The 17,500-nt window shown below is 42.2% G+C and overlaps 1 protein-coding gene across 4 annotated transcripts in view; it reads left to right on the top strand.

The window, feature by feature from the left end:
* LOC123498501 (broad-complex core protein isoforms 1/2/3/4/5-like) overlaps window positions 1–14,600 on the top strand; it is a 24,317-nt gene extending 9,717 nt beyond the window's left edge. For all 4 annotated transcript variants that reach the window (XM_045245657.1, XM_045245658.1, XM_045245659.1 and 1 more), the window contains exons 7-8: window positions 12,681–12,939; window positions 13,150–14,600. In XM_045245657.1, coding sequence (XP_045101592.1) covers window positions 12,681–12,939; window positions 13,150–13,892 — 1,002 coding nt within the window. In that variant the 3' untranslated portion in view covers window positions 13,893–14,600. The remainder of the gene's footprint in view (window positions 1–12,680; window positions 12,940–13,149) is intronic.
* The last annotated feature ends 2,900 nt before the right edge of the window (window positions 14,601–17,500 follow it).

Here is a 17,500-nt window from a genome sequence, read left to right as displayed (position 1 = left end):
CATCATGACATCATGACAGTCAAGAAGACTTTGCATCTTGTGATGTAATGTTTTGGGGCAGTGCTCGTATGGGAATTTTCATTATGGTCAATCTTGGAGGTAATGTTTGTGGTGCAATAATATTGCATTGTTGCCTGTTCTCTTCAGTAATTGTTTGGATGTAGGGTGTTGGCTGGGTGGACTGTGGCCTGTCTTGTGCTCTGTCATCATGATGGTGTTGTTGTGTTGGGAGTGTATTGCCTACTGCAGAAGATAGTGCTATCTTCTTCTGAACAACTGTTTTACACAGAAAAATAAGACTTTTAAGAAAGCAGATATTATGAGAAGCAGCAACCAGAAACATAACAATATGAATATTCTGCACACACCAGAAAAGATGTGTGTGTATCATCCTTCACCTACAGCTTCTTAAAAAGTGTTACAAGAAATGAAATGGAGAAGTAGAAAGAATGAGAGAACTATTACAATAACTGCTGATAAGGCATACTTCTTTGTGACAAGCTTCAGGCTCTTCAGTGCATTATGACAGCAGTCATCATGTATAGTGATGTTCTGTGGTTGCTTATAAATTAATGTCTGTATTTTAGGTCAGTGTCCACATTGTTTCTATAGAAAAGTTATGTTCTCTGAATCTGCTTGTAAAAGAGCCAAAGAGTGTACATAGAACTTGGTAGAAAATAGTACTTTGAGAACACTCAGCCTTCTTACATGGGATGTCCAAAGCCAAATTTGAGGTGGAACAGTGATCAGTGGCAGAGTTTAGACCCTTGTGACCATAGTAAACACATATTTGCTATACTATTTTCATTCTCTAATCCATCTTAATGTCATATTTGTCACATTCAAGATAAAAATATAATTCTTGAGTTTCACTCATCATTGCTAGAGCCATCATGTTATGTGCTGTTGACAGGAAAATGTTCAAATAGTGAAAGGAACATAATCAAAGTTGAAATACAAGACACTCAGAGAACATGACCTTATGATATCATGGTGGCTACTGATCCAAATTCATCTTATTATTTGATTGATGACTATGGAATGTGACATTATGTGATGATTATTCATAATGCACAACTAAGAGTGGAACTTGTGTTACACAGTAGAAGATTCAAAAGATGGTGAAAAGAACCAGTAAGAAATGTTTTGCCCCAGTTGCTACACTTCGAGATATTTGTAATGCTGGAATTTATATGTTCCAGCTCCATAGGAACTACAGTTCCATCTTTGGTGGTCCAAGAGAGAGATAGTGTGGGAGGCGAGCAGGACTAGGTTCACGAGTGCACATGCGTGGCTGTGTGTATGACTGCAGTGTGTGTGTGTGTGTGTGTGTGTGTGTGTGTGTGTGTGTGTGTGTGTGTGTGTTAGTTACCCTTATGAACGTGGCCTGTGTTGTTTCTCTTGTAGGGCCTGGGCCCAGGACTCCTCCCTGCTCCGCCCCTCCCACGCTTCCCCTGCTGTGTCTGTGGCCGCTTGTTCGGCAAGAAGCACCACCTCAAAGACCACATGTACACCCACACGGGGGAGCGGCCCTATCAGTGCCCTGTTTGTGGCTCAGCCTTCGCTCAGAAGTCAACCATGAGGAGGCATGTGCGTAATGCCCATCGGCTGATCTTTGAGCAAATGTGAGGCTTGTTGGGTGGGAGTGTGGGACCATGATGCCACACAGCCTCCTGGGGCTGAAGGTCTGGGAGGGAAAACGCTGCTCGTGCTATGAATGGGTGGTACATAAGGACATATTTTTATAGTTGTGTTGAAAAGAATTGTTATAAATGTTTATATATGAAAAGATTTTAATTTTATCCCTCATTTGCCCTTCTAACAATGAGTGAAGCAAAACTACATTTCTGCACTGACAGCTGACCACAAGTGAGCCCCTTGGTTTGAGTGGAATGCAAACATGGTGAGTGTAAGTGAGGAATGACGTGGAAGTTGTGAGCCACAGCTCTACATGCTGAGCCAGTGTCAAAAAGAGTGGCAACTGTCTTGGAGATTCATCACTGAGGCGAAATAGAATGTGCTATAAAGCAAAATCTCAATATCCAGATTACATGATGATGAATGCACCACCAACTAACCAACTTTTCATATGCAAACCTTTTACTCTCACCAGCAACTTCACATCAGTGTTTGTATGCAGCAAAATACGTAATCTGTGAGACTCGAGTGCATGCAGTGGCAGGACAGTCAGTTTAGATAATGAGCTTTTCATATTATCCTGATTGTGGCATATCTGAGGTGAATTTATCTTGGTGGTACACATATCATCCACTAAGATATTGGGAATTTATTGACTGGTGTTGGATCAATGGATCTTGGTTAAGAATAATGTGCCCCATTATTTGAGAGGCACGGATTTACTGCCAGTCATTGCGTTGATAAAGTATTGCTGGCAAAAGTTCAACATCAAAGTTACCATTAATATTTTATCGTAGCATGGTGTAATGTTCACCCAGCAATTTCAAACATGCCAAGGTGATGATACCAGGATCAAATTTCATGAAAGGGCTGGAAGAGGATTTAACCCTGGACTTCATAGACACAACAGGGGGAGGGAGATATTCAAGAGTTGTTTGCATTACAGATGAAAAAAAAAAAAGAAAAAAAGTATATAGTGTAAACCAATGCCAGATTTTTGTCTCATAACAGCTATGAACAGTACGTACCACAAGAGAATACACCAAGGAGTGCTATAAAGAAATTACATCTCTTATCACACCACACTGGACCAAGTCAGCAGTCAGATAGATTAGAGTACTGGAGCAAGGACATGGAATTTCCATCCTCACAAAGCTGGTACAAATAACCAAGAAGCAGAGGATAATTGTTGCAAGGATCCACACATTTACCAATAAGTTTTCCTGATTTGTCAATTAGTGTCTTTTCACATTGTGGCTCGGATGAATGTCCTATTCTAGAGCAATGCACCTAATTGCTCTGCTGTTGAAATCATGGAATTAAAGGGCATGAGAAAGAAAAGATGAAGAGGTGGACTTTGCCAAAAGTGCCAGAATGAACACTAACATGTAAACAAATTCCACATGAGAGAACATCCATGGAAATTGCAAGACATATAAGGTGTGGGCATCATGTTACATTTGAAGTACAAAACTGAAATAGCATTAGGCTGGAAGATTTTCAATTTTTCTTAACATAATATAAGTTCACAGCTTTTCAGTCCAAGAATAATTGAATCTGGATATGAATAACCTGCACCTAATTAAGAAATCACTGTACATACAAGTTTAGCATCTTGGTGATGAAGTGAGCATACTAAGAAACTTGTGGTTCAAATTCTTAGCTAATCAGAAGCAATATGGACGTTCATATCATTATCTTGTTCAGAGTTTGGAAGCGTTGTTTCCACTCACTCCCAGCATAAGTGATGATGAAAACGGGAAAAGAATTTAATTGTCTTGTTTGTTTTGTATATAACATTGAATACGTATTTACTTGTGCCTATTAATTTGATATGGTATGGTAAGGGTGCAACCTCTGCTACCTAGATAACTGTTGCATTTGTAATTTCACCCATTGGAGGCCTGAAGTTCTCTCAGCATTGTGTGAGGTGAGCAGCTATCTGTAAAACACCAGCCATGCGAGAGAACCAAAGTTATGTTGAGTTTGAAGAGCAGTGGTATAACTTTAGTGCCTTGGCAAGAGAATTCCTTTCTCTGGTGCTTTCAAATGATTTAGAAAAATTATTGAGTCCTCTTTGTAGATTCTTTATTTCAAATATTTGAAACTCTTAATTGTTCATCATTAAACAATGAAATTAGTGACTTACAGGAGGAAAGTATTTTAGGAATTGATGGGTGGGGACAGTAGCATCAATAAAAGAGTAAGCACAAGATAAATCTGTGCTTGGTGATAGGGAGATGGTGGTGATGATGGACCTTTGTTGTGCATAAGCTGCATCCAAGAGCAGTAGTGGTGGTGGTGGTTTGAAAGATGAGTGAGTGAGGCCTTGGTTTTTCTTGTAGGGTGGAGGAGGACGGGCGGGCCTGGGCTACCCGTGCCCAGTTTGTCAGCGGCTGTTTGGCAAGCGTCACCACCTTAAAGACCACATGTACACCCACACAGGGGAGCGACCCTTTCCCTGCCCTGTCTGTGGGCTGGGCTTCTCGCAGAAGTCCAACATGCGCAGGCACGCCCGCTCCACCCACCCTGAAGTGAAGCTGCTCCTCGAGAGGTTTCCACAAAGTGCATGTATTTAAGGAGAGTTGAAGGTGTACCGCAAAGAACTCAAGTGCATATTTTCTCATTCACAAGTTTTTTTCTTTCTTAATCCTACTGCTTTGTCTTCTTTGAAATTATGTTAAAGAGAAAGCAGCTCTGTGTGTGTGTGTGTGTGTGTGTGTGTGCGTGTGTGCGCGCATGTGTGTGTGTGTGTGGGTGTGTGTGTAAGAGAGAAAGAGAGAGAGAGAATTGCATTGTTTAAATTAATAAGAAAATGGACGTATATAATTTCATTGAAGTTCATATCACACCTTTGTCCAATAACACAAGTACAGTCATGATAAAACAGCAGTGATACTATGCTATGACTTATATCCTCAAATAAAGCTACACCATATAGTAAAGGAAAATATTTAAGCATAGATGAGAAAATTAATACACTCAACCCTCGAAACAACGGACAAATGCGTGCACGACCCTGTCCGTAGATTGCAAAAGTACATAAAAAACTGTATAAAATGTACGTAAAATACTGTGTAATCATTAAGAAATCATTCAAGCAGTATTACAAAGCATTAAGTACAACAAATAACCTGAAATAGATGACATGAGCATGGTCAGTTTAATAAATATTAATAAACATTACAGAAAACAAAGTTTACCGGATAATAATTTGCCGGGAATGGACAATCGCGTGCATTTTAATATTCATCCGTAGATTACACTGGACTCCAGAATTTGTTCGTAGTTTCCGAAATCCGTTGATGGGAGGTCTGTTGTTTCGAGGGTCGAGTGTATTGGGTATGGAAGAGGACTGTTGTTTTGTAGAGACATTGATGCCTTGGTTTCAATACCTTAAAAAAACAGATATATGAAATCAGTTTCCTAAGTTTAAGATCAAACACATCCAATTTTGTGTAATAGCCCAGCCCACTAACATAAAAAAATCACCACTTCAAGTCAGTACATCGACATCCAATCAGTACGTTAGATAGCCCAGCCCAATGTAACATAAAAAAATCACCACTTCAAGTCAGTACATCGACATCCACTCAGTACATTAGTAGTGTCAGTGTTCACCATGGTACCTGCACCATAACTCCCAGACAGCATGCTAGAACAACCTCCACTCGTCCAGCTGTCAGAAAATCAATTTGTTGACAGTGAGTATGTCACCATTAGGACTGTGAGGAGCTGTGAGCATTTTTCAACCTACCAACCTAGAATATTTGTGTAGCATCCAACATTTCTGCTGCAGGTAGCAGCACACACAAACTTGTAATATTATGTATTGATACAATAGGAAACATTAACTCTTCGCATTGGGTCACTTACAGTTACGTTTGATAAATCATATATCTAAGTTTTTAAGGATAAATTTGATATGCACTTATAAAAAGACACTGTTAGGTAATATTACATCCCCCAAAAGCTTTGGCAACCCCAGATTTATTATTGGGCAAATAATGATTCAGAACTATTAGAAGCAGAAAATTGAGAGGTTCATTATTATTGAATTTTGGTTTTGGGAAAAAAAAAAATGAAAAATGCAGCTTTGAACCATATAATCTGTCAGAAAAACACACACACACACACACACACACACACACACACACACACACACACACACTGAGGACTGTTGTTCCTTCAGCAGAGGGCAGGAGATGTCAGCGGCCTTGCTGTGAGGAGGGTGTCGTCCCTGGCGAGTGAGCAGTGGTTAAGGGGCCGCTGGTACTGTCCCCACCCTCAATGTAACTACGTGACTCACTGTGAGTCCAAGCTCAGGATGCACTACCGCAGGCACACGGGGGAGAAGCCCTTCAACTGCCCCCACTGTTCCTTCAGGTCTGCCCAGAAGGGCAATCTCAACGTACACATTAGGAAACACTACACGTGTGCTGTGTCTCCAGGTGGTCCTAAACCCAACATTGACTTGAGCAGTCCCCACCACACAGATGATAGCTCTTTATCTTGTGACTTTGAAGTGGAGTAACAGTCACTTCACTGTTGCATTTGTTCACACACACACACACACACACACACACACACACACACACACACACACACACACACACACACACACACACACACACACACACACCAGCCAGCTGTTCCTGTGTTGTGACTTTGTCACCTTTTCGTCTTCACTGACACATTGTTGCTACTTGAGCATCTCAAAGTTGCTGGTGAAAGTCTTATGGTGAACTGTGTGAATACTGCACCTCCCTGAAAGGCCCTTTTTGTTGTAACAGTCCATAATTCCTAACCAATGCTTCCCTGCTTAGGGATCAATTCATTATGGTGTTTTGGAAAGTACTATGACTGAGAGATTCATATCAGCTGTCTCCTAATTTGGCTGCAAATTTGAAGGGTTAATTACTGGATGAGACATACACTGGGGTTTGGTGAATAAGCCAAAATCTAAATTTGGACCAGTAGAAACACCTTATTGTCTGGTACAGTGTTATTTATCTTACATAAAATCAAAATGACCACATTTTCAATGTTGAAATACATCTGGTTTGTTTGATTCATCAGACTTTGCTCCACCTGTAACATGGTGGTATAATGATATGACCAATTTTAGATGATGAAATTTGTCTTGCTGTACAGTAATTGATTAGTTGTTTTGGAAACAGAAGACGTCTGGTTTAGTTACAAATACTGTACACACTCAACCCTCCACTATTGCACTTAATTGGTGCATCTATCACTGTGTGATAGCCGAAATCACAATGACAGAAGTGAAGAACCTATGGTAATAATTCAAATTGACACTAGAATCTCCAAGCTGCCATTGTTTTGCCACCTTTTGCCCAATTTTAATACCACAATAGTATAAAAATGAAGAAATAATACATTATAAAAAGATTAATCAAGAATCATAATAACAACATGCATATTAAAGCATTTGATTTGGCACATTTTGACGACATATAGAACACACAGGTATATAAGATGCACACCCATTTCAGCAAGTCAACTTCAGGAAAAAAGATTTTTAGTGTATTTAAGCATATACTGTTGAAAGCAATTTAGCAGCACATTACACAAACAGAAAACATTTATCTTTCCTTTTTGTTTTTCATTTGGTCCTCTTGTTGCCATGCACTTGTGATTTTTTTCCCTTAGGTGGTGGCCCAAAACCACTTGCTGCTGTTCTATTGCCATGCTCCTTGGCATAATCTACCACTTGTAGTTTGTAGGAGATTGTGTAGCTTGATCTTTTTCCTCTTGCTGCCATAACGTTGAGGGTGTTGATGTGTTTTGTTATGGTCATGAACTTGCTGTTACTCCTTATCGTCAGATAGCATTGAGCCGGGGTGCCAATTAGCGGATATTTATAAACATACGTCACAACCTCACAGGTTAGATTGCTTTTTAATTTTTATAATAATTAGTTTTTAAAGTGATGATACTGGTAATGATAATAATATCAGCAATAAGATAATGATGCTTGCAGTTAGATTAGGTAAAAGTACTGGAAAAAGATGTGTCCTGTATGTCGTCAAATATGGTACCTCATTGTGGATGATTAGGAGTTAAGGTGGATGGGTAGAATAGGGAAATATGTGAAGAACTATTTCTCAATAGAAGTATATAGAGAAACTCAACTATCACGTGATGTCATAACCCGAGAATTTTTGAATGATGGGTGCACAATATAGACATGTGCAGCTTTTTAAACATGCACAATAGCAATGAAACATGATAGCAGAGGGTTAAGTGTACTAGTATTTAAAGTTGCTTCAATTATAAGCCATTCTCTTACATCACTGGCACACTACAAGAAAGCATTTATTTGATCCAAGGAGAGAGATGGTTACTTATTTCAATAAGCATTAGTGTTACTTAGGAGTGAAGAGACCTTAGACCATAGTTATTTTGGTTACTTTCCACATGTATTGTTATGATACTTAATTCCTGAGTTTCTAATTGGATTAAAGAATGTCAGATTAAATTATGTTCACTTTGTTATTGCAAATATTTGGTGAAGGAAATATGGATACAAGGAATATTAGAATACAGCATGGTATCCAAGGACAGTTACACAAGATGAGGAGTGCTGGGAGAATTAACTGTTGATGGGAGAGGGAGGGCACATAAAATCACATACAGGGAAGTACAGGTGAAGCACATTCATTACAAAAGAAATATATTTGTTGAAAATGTCTAAATTGGAATCTATCCTGTAGATTTCTTTGATATCTTTATCATTTTAATGTATTTTCAATATTTTTGAGTCAGTTTGTCTGATTTTATTCATGCTAATTTATTTTGCATTCATAATCTGAATCAAGGATGAAAATGTTTAATTTGTGTCTTTAAAAACTTGCAAGTTCAAATTTTGAAATGAAAATTTTCTGTGTGTGAAGTGCCAAGTGGTCATAAATTTTTTCTAACTGAAGAGTGAGTATCTGTCACCAATAATTGCATAGGAAGAGCAATGATGTTATGAGATTATGACTCAGTGGTGAGAGTTAGAGGATGGAATGACATCTCTCTGGGGAACATGCCAGTCAACATCTTACCTCAATCATTTAAACGTCGGAAGAGGCACTCCACTAGGTATCGTAGGACACAGTAATGAGTTATCACCAGCCCACATTGAATAAATACTATGCCTTTTAATTGCCTTTCATGGTCCTCCCTGATCAACTGCTGATGAACTTTATTGTTCATTACTCTGGACATCCATGCTGAGTCTGACATCACGTTGCACACAAATGAACCTGACCTGATGAACAATGTTGAGTCTGCTGCCAAACTGCGTCATATCACCTACTGAACGAGCATTTCCTGTCACTGGTGCAGGCTGCCAGAGGGTCCACCTTGCTCTCATAGTTACATGTGTCTTTGTTAGCCTGTAATCGAGTGCATGTTAAAAGTCCCGTTTGTGAACATGTGCTCTCTTTCTTCTAGGGTCGCGGAGGGCAGGCGAATGCTGGTGGGGACTATAAGCCATACACGTGCTTCTACTGCCCAAAGAGATTTTCACGGCGGGACAACCTAACCCTCCACTTGCGCACTCACACAGGGGAGAAGCCGTATCACTGCCCCCACTGTAACTATAGGACCACCATAAGTTCCAATGTTTACCGACACATGCGCAATAAACACCAGCAGCAGGTCGAGGGCAAACCGCTTTATCAGAGAGCCTCTTATCTCCACCATGCCTCTACCTTTCATGTCAGGGAGCCTCTCGATGCTAGCAAGGCTCATGCCAGCGCAGGGCCCTCTGCCTTGGCACTCTCGGAAAGTGTGTTCCAGCATGAGAATTCAGTCAATAAGTCCTAGAACGGGCACTAAGAGGGAGAAAAGTATAAGGAGTTGTGCATTCGAACAAGACAAGACATATTCCTTCCAGATTAGAAAGTAAATGAATAACTTTGTGTCGTCAATCCAGATCAGTATTTGTTACTTAGCCATATGGCCAGGCAATCAGTCAGGTTGTTAGTTACCACACTCTCCTTTACCTTGTATAAAAAAAGAAAGAGATGAAGATTGAGAAATGTTCACTTTTTAAGGTATCATAAGAATCAACTTCTTGTTATTTATTATAAGAAAGAATAGGCCAAGTATGCATCTTCTTGAGTTTTGCCTACTTCTGTTTCATGTTTTAATGAACTCTCAGTCACAAAGTATGTGTGTGTTGAAGTGCTTGTATTTGTATGGGAAGCTGTCATTCAGTGTTGCCTCAGTCCAGCTTGCCATACACACACACAGCCAGATTTTTTCTCTGAGCTCTCCACTCTTGTTGAGGAATGTCAGTATTCTTAATTTAGCTGAAAGTGAAAAGGGAAAAGTAACTGCAGTCGCAAGCCCTCTTGTATGTAGAGGAAGGACTGGGTAAACTGAAGGAGTGTAGCCGGATGTCTGTGCAGCAAAAACAAAAGTGACCATCCTCTCCAGGCTGTAGAGCTGTGTGCCTGTGAGCAGGGCCTATGCATGTGGGTCTGGTAGCCTGGTGCTCTGATGCAGGGAGGAGGTAGAGAGCAGAGTGTGATCATTTGTTCACTTGCTGCTCACCAGCCCACAGTTGTCTGTTAGATGAAGCACTGATTGTTGGTGAATTTTGTATCTACCTTATCTCCCTTTAAGATGGGCTGATACAGTAATTATTACAAATATATTACTGTATTATTATTATTATTATTGTTTATTTATTTATTTATTTATTTATTTATTTTATTTTATTATTTTTTTTTTCTTAATCATTCGGTGTTTGATTCTGCACATGCAGACACAAAACTCTCCAGGAGGCATGTGTTGAGTTTCATAGTGTACAAAGTGTTGTGTTGGCAGGATTGGCAGCCATGTCAAACATTTTCCACATAATTATGTTTGCTGATTTTAATTATATCAATAAATGTTTAAAATAACATTGTTGCATCATTGTTAGGAATCAGTTGTGTATACTTCAGCAACAGCATTGCAGAAATGTTTGTTCCTCATTGTCCTGCTATTCTACAAAAACAGCATACTACATAATTGGAATAACTTGCTGGACAAGTCTAACAGCTTATACTGAGCCTTTATGGTGCATTGCTCTCCAGATCATCACCAGTCTGTGGGAGGGGAAGGCTGAAGCCACCTGTGTTGTGTTGTGTTGGGGAAGGGAGATAAGAGTTGTCTGTGTTTTGTTGGGGAGAGGAGGGAAGGGAGGATTCAGGTCATTCCTGTTGAGGGGAGTGAGAGATGACTGCTTGTGTTGTGCTGCATTGGTAAGGGGGAGGGAGAGGTGAGGCCATTTGTAGTGGTGTGTTGGGGGAGGGGTTATGCTGCCTGTCTGTGTTGTATTGTAGAAAGGAGGGGAAGGGTCAGGCATGCCTGACCATATATATATATATATATATATATATATATATATATATATATATATATATATATATATATATATATATATATATGTGTGTGTGTGTGTGTGTGTGTGTGTGTGTGTGCAGTGTTTGTTTGTTTATTTATTTATTTATTGTCTTTAAAGGATGTATTATGTAAGCACCAAAGATTGAGGATAAATGCAATATATGTTATTAGACACAGTGGATTATGCCACTTCTGACTGTAACTATGAATCTACATGAAAGGTCGTAAATAAAGCAGTGTATGAGACATATAAGTATAGCCTTGCGAAAGAGACCGATCTGAAAACTTCAATGAATTAAACTTGGACAGTGAAAATTTTGTCCTCTCTCTCCATCAATAAGATACCATTAAGTCTTGATACCTATACAAGGCTGCAGGAACATGGTGAAGATAGCGAGAGAAGTGTAAAGCATCAATGTTCATTATACCGGTGTCCTCCAGCCTCTATTGATCCACGGAAAGAGAGAGAGAGAGAGAGAGAGAGAGAGAGAGAGACTTTAATTTATTATTATTGTCGGTATTTGCATGGATGAAGCCTGGGCAAAGGAAGGATGGGAGGCGTCAGTGTTGTTTCCTTGTTGGGCTGTTGTCTGTGAGAGGAAGGGAAAAAGTGTGTAAAAGGGGGTGGGAGGGAGACACAAAGTGGATTCCTGTCCTTAATGTGTAATCATGAGATGGGAGAGAGCTGGCAAACTCTATCCCGCTGTAAAGATGAGAGGGACGGAGGAAAGTGTTTACATAATTCATCCTACTATTCAACATGGGAGGGAGGGATGTGTACAGGAAGGGAGGGATGTGTACTACTTAACCCTATCGTTCCATTGAGGTTAAAGGGGATGAAGGATAAGTGTTTGCATGTTCCATTGCAATTCAATTAGGTGTTTCAGTGTTATGTTTTAGGTAGCCACTTGGAAACTGAAAGAGAGGTACTGTAAGATGTGAGAGGGGGAAAAGCAGGGGATGTACGCGCACATCTTTTATAAAAGACAGTGGAGTGGGAGGGAGGAAGGATTATAAGTAAGTAATAGATGCATTAAGACAAAAGGAAGGGTGGGAGGGAGTATAAGCATTGGCCCTTCAAAATCTGCGTAATCCCACGTCGTTGTGCTTCTTGTTCACTTTTCCTACATTTTCACAGTTACTTTACATTATGTTAATGTATGTTTGTTTTCAGTACTGTATCTTATGAAATATTGGAATAGTATCTTTTAGGCCTTGGTTTGCTCGACCAGCAGCTCCACCAGACTCGCCGCTGGGATTGCACAGGCCTCATTGCACTATTGAGATGGGGTGGAGGGAGGGCAGGAGGGAGTAGGCTGCACTATACCTGTTTGTTGGGAAGATGATGTGTAGAGTGAGACCATTAGTTGTGTACTCATTGTGTGCCTCATCTGGCGTCCCTTCGAGGAGGCTATGATGGGATCTGTCCTCAGCTTCGTGTTGCCACGCTGCATGCCTGAAGGCGGGAGGTTATGGTAACTTAGCGTCACGATGATTGTGTGATAGCATTAACCTTACCTTGTCCACCCATTCCCCGATATCCACCCCACCACTTGCCCGCGAAGACAAAGCTCACATAGGTAGGTGACGGTCGAGATTATTTTTCCCCTAAATTTGGTGTGTCCGTGTTTTAGGGCGGCGGCAGCAAGGCGGCGGTGTGGGCGCGAGCCCTGGCCGGCCACTCGCTCGGGGCCAGCCACCAGTGTACCTACTGCCCTAAGCGATTCTTCCTGCGCTCTGACCTGACCAGACACCTGCGCACGCACACCGGAGAGAAGCCCTTCAAGTGTCCCTACTGCGACCACAGCACCGCCATCAAGTACAACCTCAAGAAGCACCTCATCAGCCGCCACAACGTGGTCGAGCACGGCATTAAGATGGAGGCCCTGCAAGGTGCGTTGCCAGCGCGGCCCTCACTGTCAGTAGGTCTTGGAGGACTCTTGTTTACAACTTAACTTCATTATTTAAGGAAGACAGACAGAGAAGGGCAGAGGCAGAGAACCATGTTATTTTCATCACAGCTTGGACAGTAGTGACCAATACTTAGTATTCTTTCATACCTACATAGTTCCTAAACATGGCTGAAGGTTGCTCCTGTTTTAGGGCGGCAACAGTCAAATGATGCATCGTCCACGGCCAGCAGTGGACAGAGCTTCTCGTGGGGCGGGGCGGCGGTCCCCACGCTGCCGGCCGTCCTTTCACTGCTGCAGCGAGAGAGTCTGCTCGCGCCTTCCGCCGGCAGGAGTCTGGCCAGCAACGTGGCTGACAGCATAGCGTCGCTGACGTGGAGTGGCACTAGCACCAGTAAGCTGCAGCATTCCGGTGGCGGCTACCCTTCCTCCAAGGACTCCCCGGCCAGCCTGCAGGGTGTGGCTTCCAGCAGCTGCCCGGCACTGGATGCCTCTGAGAGTGTGGCAGCTAACACTTCCTGGTGTGGGGGCTCCACCACGCCCTCGCAGCTGGCCTCCTTCGCCGCCCAGGACCAGGACAACCTGCCGGGTTCCAGTGTGTGCACGTCGCAGGAGTCCGCCAGCAGCCAGGTGGCCGCTAGCTGGACCTCCGCCGCTGACCTCGACCTGCCCATGTTCCCGCCCGAGCTGCAGGAGTGTGACAGCATCCCAGCCTCTTCATCCTCAGACAGGTTCTTGCCGGGGGCGGCGGGTGAGGCCCTGAGCAACCAGAGCTGGAGTGGCAGCTCGCAGCAGCAGCAGCAGCAACAGCAGCATATCTCAGCGATACATTCCTCTCAAAGCCTGGAGAACGTAGCGGGCGTGGCCTCCAGCACCTGTCCTTCCAACGACACGGTGGACAGCGGCGCGTCGCACTCCACCAGCGATACCGAGTAGTGAAGACGACGCAGCCGCTTCCACCAGTCTTCTTCTCCACGCCATCACCCGAGCCGGTACAAGGCTTGGTTGGTCGGCGACTTCTCAAATCTCCACTTTCCTCTCTCTGTTTCCACTATCATTTTCCCTTTGCCACTCACATTCTCCTTCACTGGTTCTTCCGTCTCGTTCTTGCTCTATCTCTTGGTCGCTCGCCTGCTCGTCCCAGAGTGTAAATAATATTCCTTAAGAGCGTCTGGCCCCGGAGACTAGCCGGGTACATTCTCGGCCGCCTGGAGAATCAGACGCGCTCACTCCAGCGTGGCGGGGCAGCCCGGCCGTGAGTCGTCTTGGCGCCAGGTTACTATATGTACACAGTGAACCTTTACTTTGATACTTTGCTAACATAACGTTATACAGAGCTGACACACAATGCGGCTCACAGTATACAGATCACTGACACACAGGGGCCACAGTTCATAGTGTCACCGCTTCAGATGGTGATGGTGTATGTGTTATTATGATTTTTTACTCGTTTTAATTTTTGTTTCTCTCGTTTTCTTCATATCGGTGTTGCCAATGGCGAGAGTCGTGCCATATTAGGTTATACTTGATCCCATGAAGACTAATACTGACGGTGGTCTCGTGAGTGAGAATTAGTATACGTACTTCTGTATGATTACTTTCCTGAGAGAGAGAGAGAGAGAGAGAGAGAGAGAGAGAGAGAGAGAGAGAGAGAGAGATCAAGTGCAAGGTATGCAAATAAGGATATTAGTAATAAATGAATTGTCTGCAGTGGAAGACAAATTTTTTTACTCAGAAAAGAACAAGAAAAAAACTCATACGTTATCAGTTATTATATATATATATATATATATATATATATATATATATATATATATATATATATATATATATATATACTTAAAATATAAAACAAATAACAGTATTACGATGAAGAGTGGAAAAAAAGGGGGAGAGTGATGTGTGAATGACTGGAAGAGGTGTGTGTGTGTGTGTGTGTAATTCACTGTTTGATCTGTTGCAGTCTCTGACGAGACAGCCAGACGTTACCCTACGGAACGAGCTCAGAGCTCATTGTTTCCGATCTTCGGATAGGCCTGAGACCAGGCACACACCACACACCGGGACAACAAGGTCACAACTCCTCGATTTACATCCCGTACCTACTCACTGCTAGGTGAACAGGGGCTACACGTGAAAGGAGACACACCCAAATATCTCCACCCGGCCGGGGAATCGAACCCTGGTCATCTGGCTTGTGAAGCCAGCGCTCTAACCACTGAGCTACCGGGCCTTGTGTGTGTGTGTGTGTGTGTGTGTGTGTGTGTGTGTGTGTGTGTGTGTGTGTGTGTGTGTGTGTGTGTGTGTGTGTGTGTGTGTGTGTGTGTGTGTGTGTGTGTGTGTGTGTGTGTGTGTGTGTGTGTGTGTGTGTTTACCTAATTATAGTTTACAGGGCCTGGTGGTGTGTGTGTGTGTGTGTGTGTGTGTGGTGCGGTAGTGTAGTGTAGTGTAGTGTGTCTGTGTAATTCACCTCGGTCGTCTGCTGGTCACCCACCCAGTCTTTCCCAATACGGAGCGAGCTCAGAGCTCATAGACCGATCTTCGGGTAGGACACATTGTGTGTGTGTGTGTGTAATTCACCTCGGTCGTCTGCTGGTCACCCAGCCAGTCTTCCCCATTACGGAGCTCAGAGCTCATAGACCGATCTTCGGGTAGGACTGAGACCACAACACACTCCACACACCGGGAAAGCGAGGCCACAACCCCTCGAGTTACATCCCATACCTATTTACTGCTAGGTGAACAGGGGCTACACATTAAGAGGCTTGCCCATTTGCCTTGCCGCCTCCCGGGACTCGAACCCGGCCCTCTCGATAGTGAGTTGAGCGTGCTAACCGCTACACTACGCGGTGTATGTGTGTGTGTGTGTGTGTGTGTGATGCGGTAATGTTGTGTAGTGTAATTCACCTCGGTCGTCTGCTGGTCACCCAGCCAGTCTTCCCCATTACGGAGCGAGCTCAGAGCTCATAGACCGATCTTCGGGTAGGACTGAGACCACATCAACACACACCGGGAAAGCGAGGCCACAACCCCTCAAGTTACATCCCGTACCTATTTACTGCTAGGTGAACAGGGGCCACACATTAAGAGGCTTGCCCATTTGCCTCGCCGCTTACCGGGACTCGAATCCGGCCCTCTCGATTGTGAGTCGTGAGCGTGCTAACCACTACACTACGCGGTGTGTGTGTGTGTGTGTGTGTGTGTGTGTGTGTGTGTGTGTGTTGGTGCGGCAGAGGAAGAGGAAATGTGGTGAGCAAGACAAGGCCGGTGAAGAAGTGTGTAGGTCATTACAATACGTATATCTCTATTTTGAATTTATTTTTTCTTAACCTTCCCATGCCCTTTCTTTCTTAGTGAATAAATAAAATAGAAAATATATACATTGTCTCTCACTGCAAATATTACCCGGTTTACTGTACTTACCTTTTAAGTTTAACAAGGTGTGCAATTATGGAATACTACAACTTTTAAAATACACCATTAATTATCTGAAAAGCAACCAAATCGAATAGCTTTTTTTTTTTTTTTTTTTTTCGTTGTCTGCACTTTCATTTCTAATCGGTATCATGTAAGTTTTCACACACGAAAGAATATATAAAAGTTTACAGTACAACTTTGAAAATACACCATTGACAATAAGAACAGTGATAGGATAAAATAATTTAGATTCTTTTCATTGCCTATGGTTTCATTTTGATTAACTATCACCAACATTTACTCTGAAGAAAGAGAAAGAAAAAAGTAACTAGGACGATACATTTTGATACGCCTTAGAAATATTATTTTTCACACTATTTCCAAGGGCCACAAGGATTAGTTTGGTTCTCACGTGTTCCTATTGTATTTTCAGAGTACTTGTTACAATCTTGGAAACACTCGGAACACCAGTAATTACCATTAGTTTGTTGAAAAAAAGTACTTGATAATTATATGAATTGTTTGAAGAATGCGGTTTTAGATAATATATCAAATCTTCGTAACGAAGCTTGCAGTTATAAACCCGCCTCTTTTACGTAAACCTTAGGGTTAGTCCACTTATCTGATGAATGAAGTTGATGTATTAACTTTTTGTTTCTTTTTATTTATTATTATTATTTTTTTTTTAATCTGCCTATTGGCACAAACGCCTGTTAAATCCATTGACATCCTTCCACTTATACCCTATTTTTTTAATCTACTTACGTAATCTACGAATGTTATTAACGTGTTTATTTATTTACTTATTATGTATCTATTTTTAATCTGTCCACTGATACTGACCCGTGTGAAATACGATAACTTATGCGAACTCGTCAATGCACGAGACTGAAGGAACGTTTCCCGCCCTCAGAATCGCATTTTGCAAAAGCAACAATCTAGTTCTCGGTAAATAGCAGTGTGTGTGATACTTATAGTACCACCACCACCACCAGGAGTAACAGTAACAACGGTTGTAGTTGTAGGATTAGTAATGATGGTGGAGATGGTACACATGGTGTGTGGTAGTAAGTACTAGTCATATGGTTAGTAGTAAGGATAAGAATGGGAGGAGTGGGAGGAAGAGG

The sequence above is a fragment of the Portunus trituberculatus genome, chromosome 48 (assembly GCF_017591435.1).
Source record: "Portunus trituberculatus isolate SZX2019 chromosome 48, ASM1759143v1, whole genome shotgun sequence".
Lineage (NCBI taxonomy): Eukaryota > Metazoa > Arthropoda > Malacostraca > Decapoda > Portunidae > Portunus > Portunus trituberculatus.
This window is presented reverse-complemented; position numbering and strand designations above follow the sequence as displayed.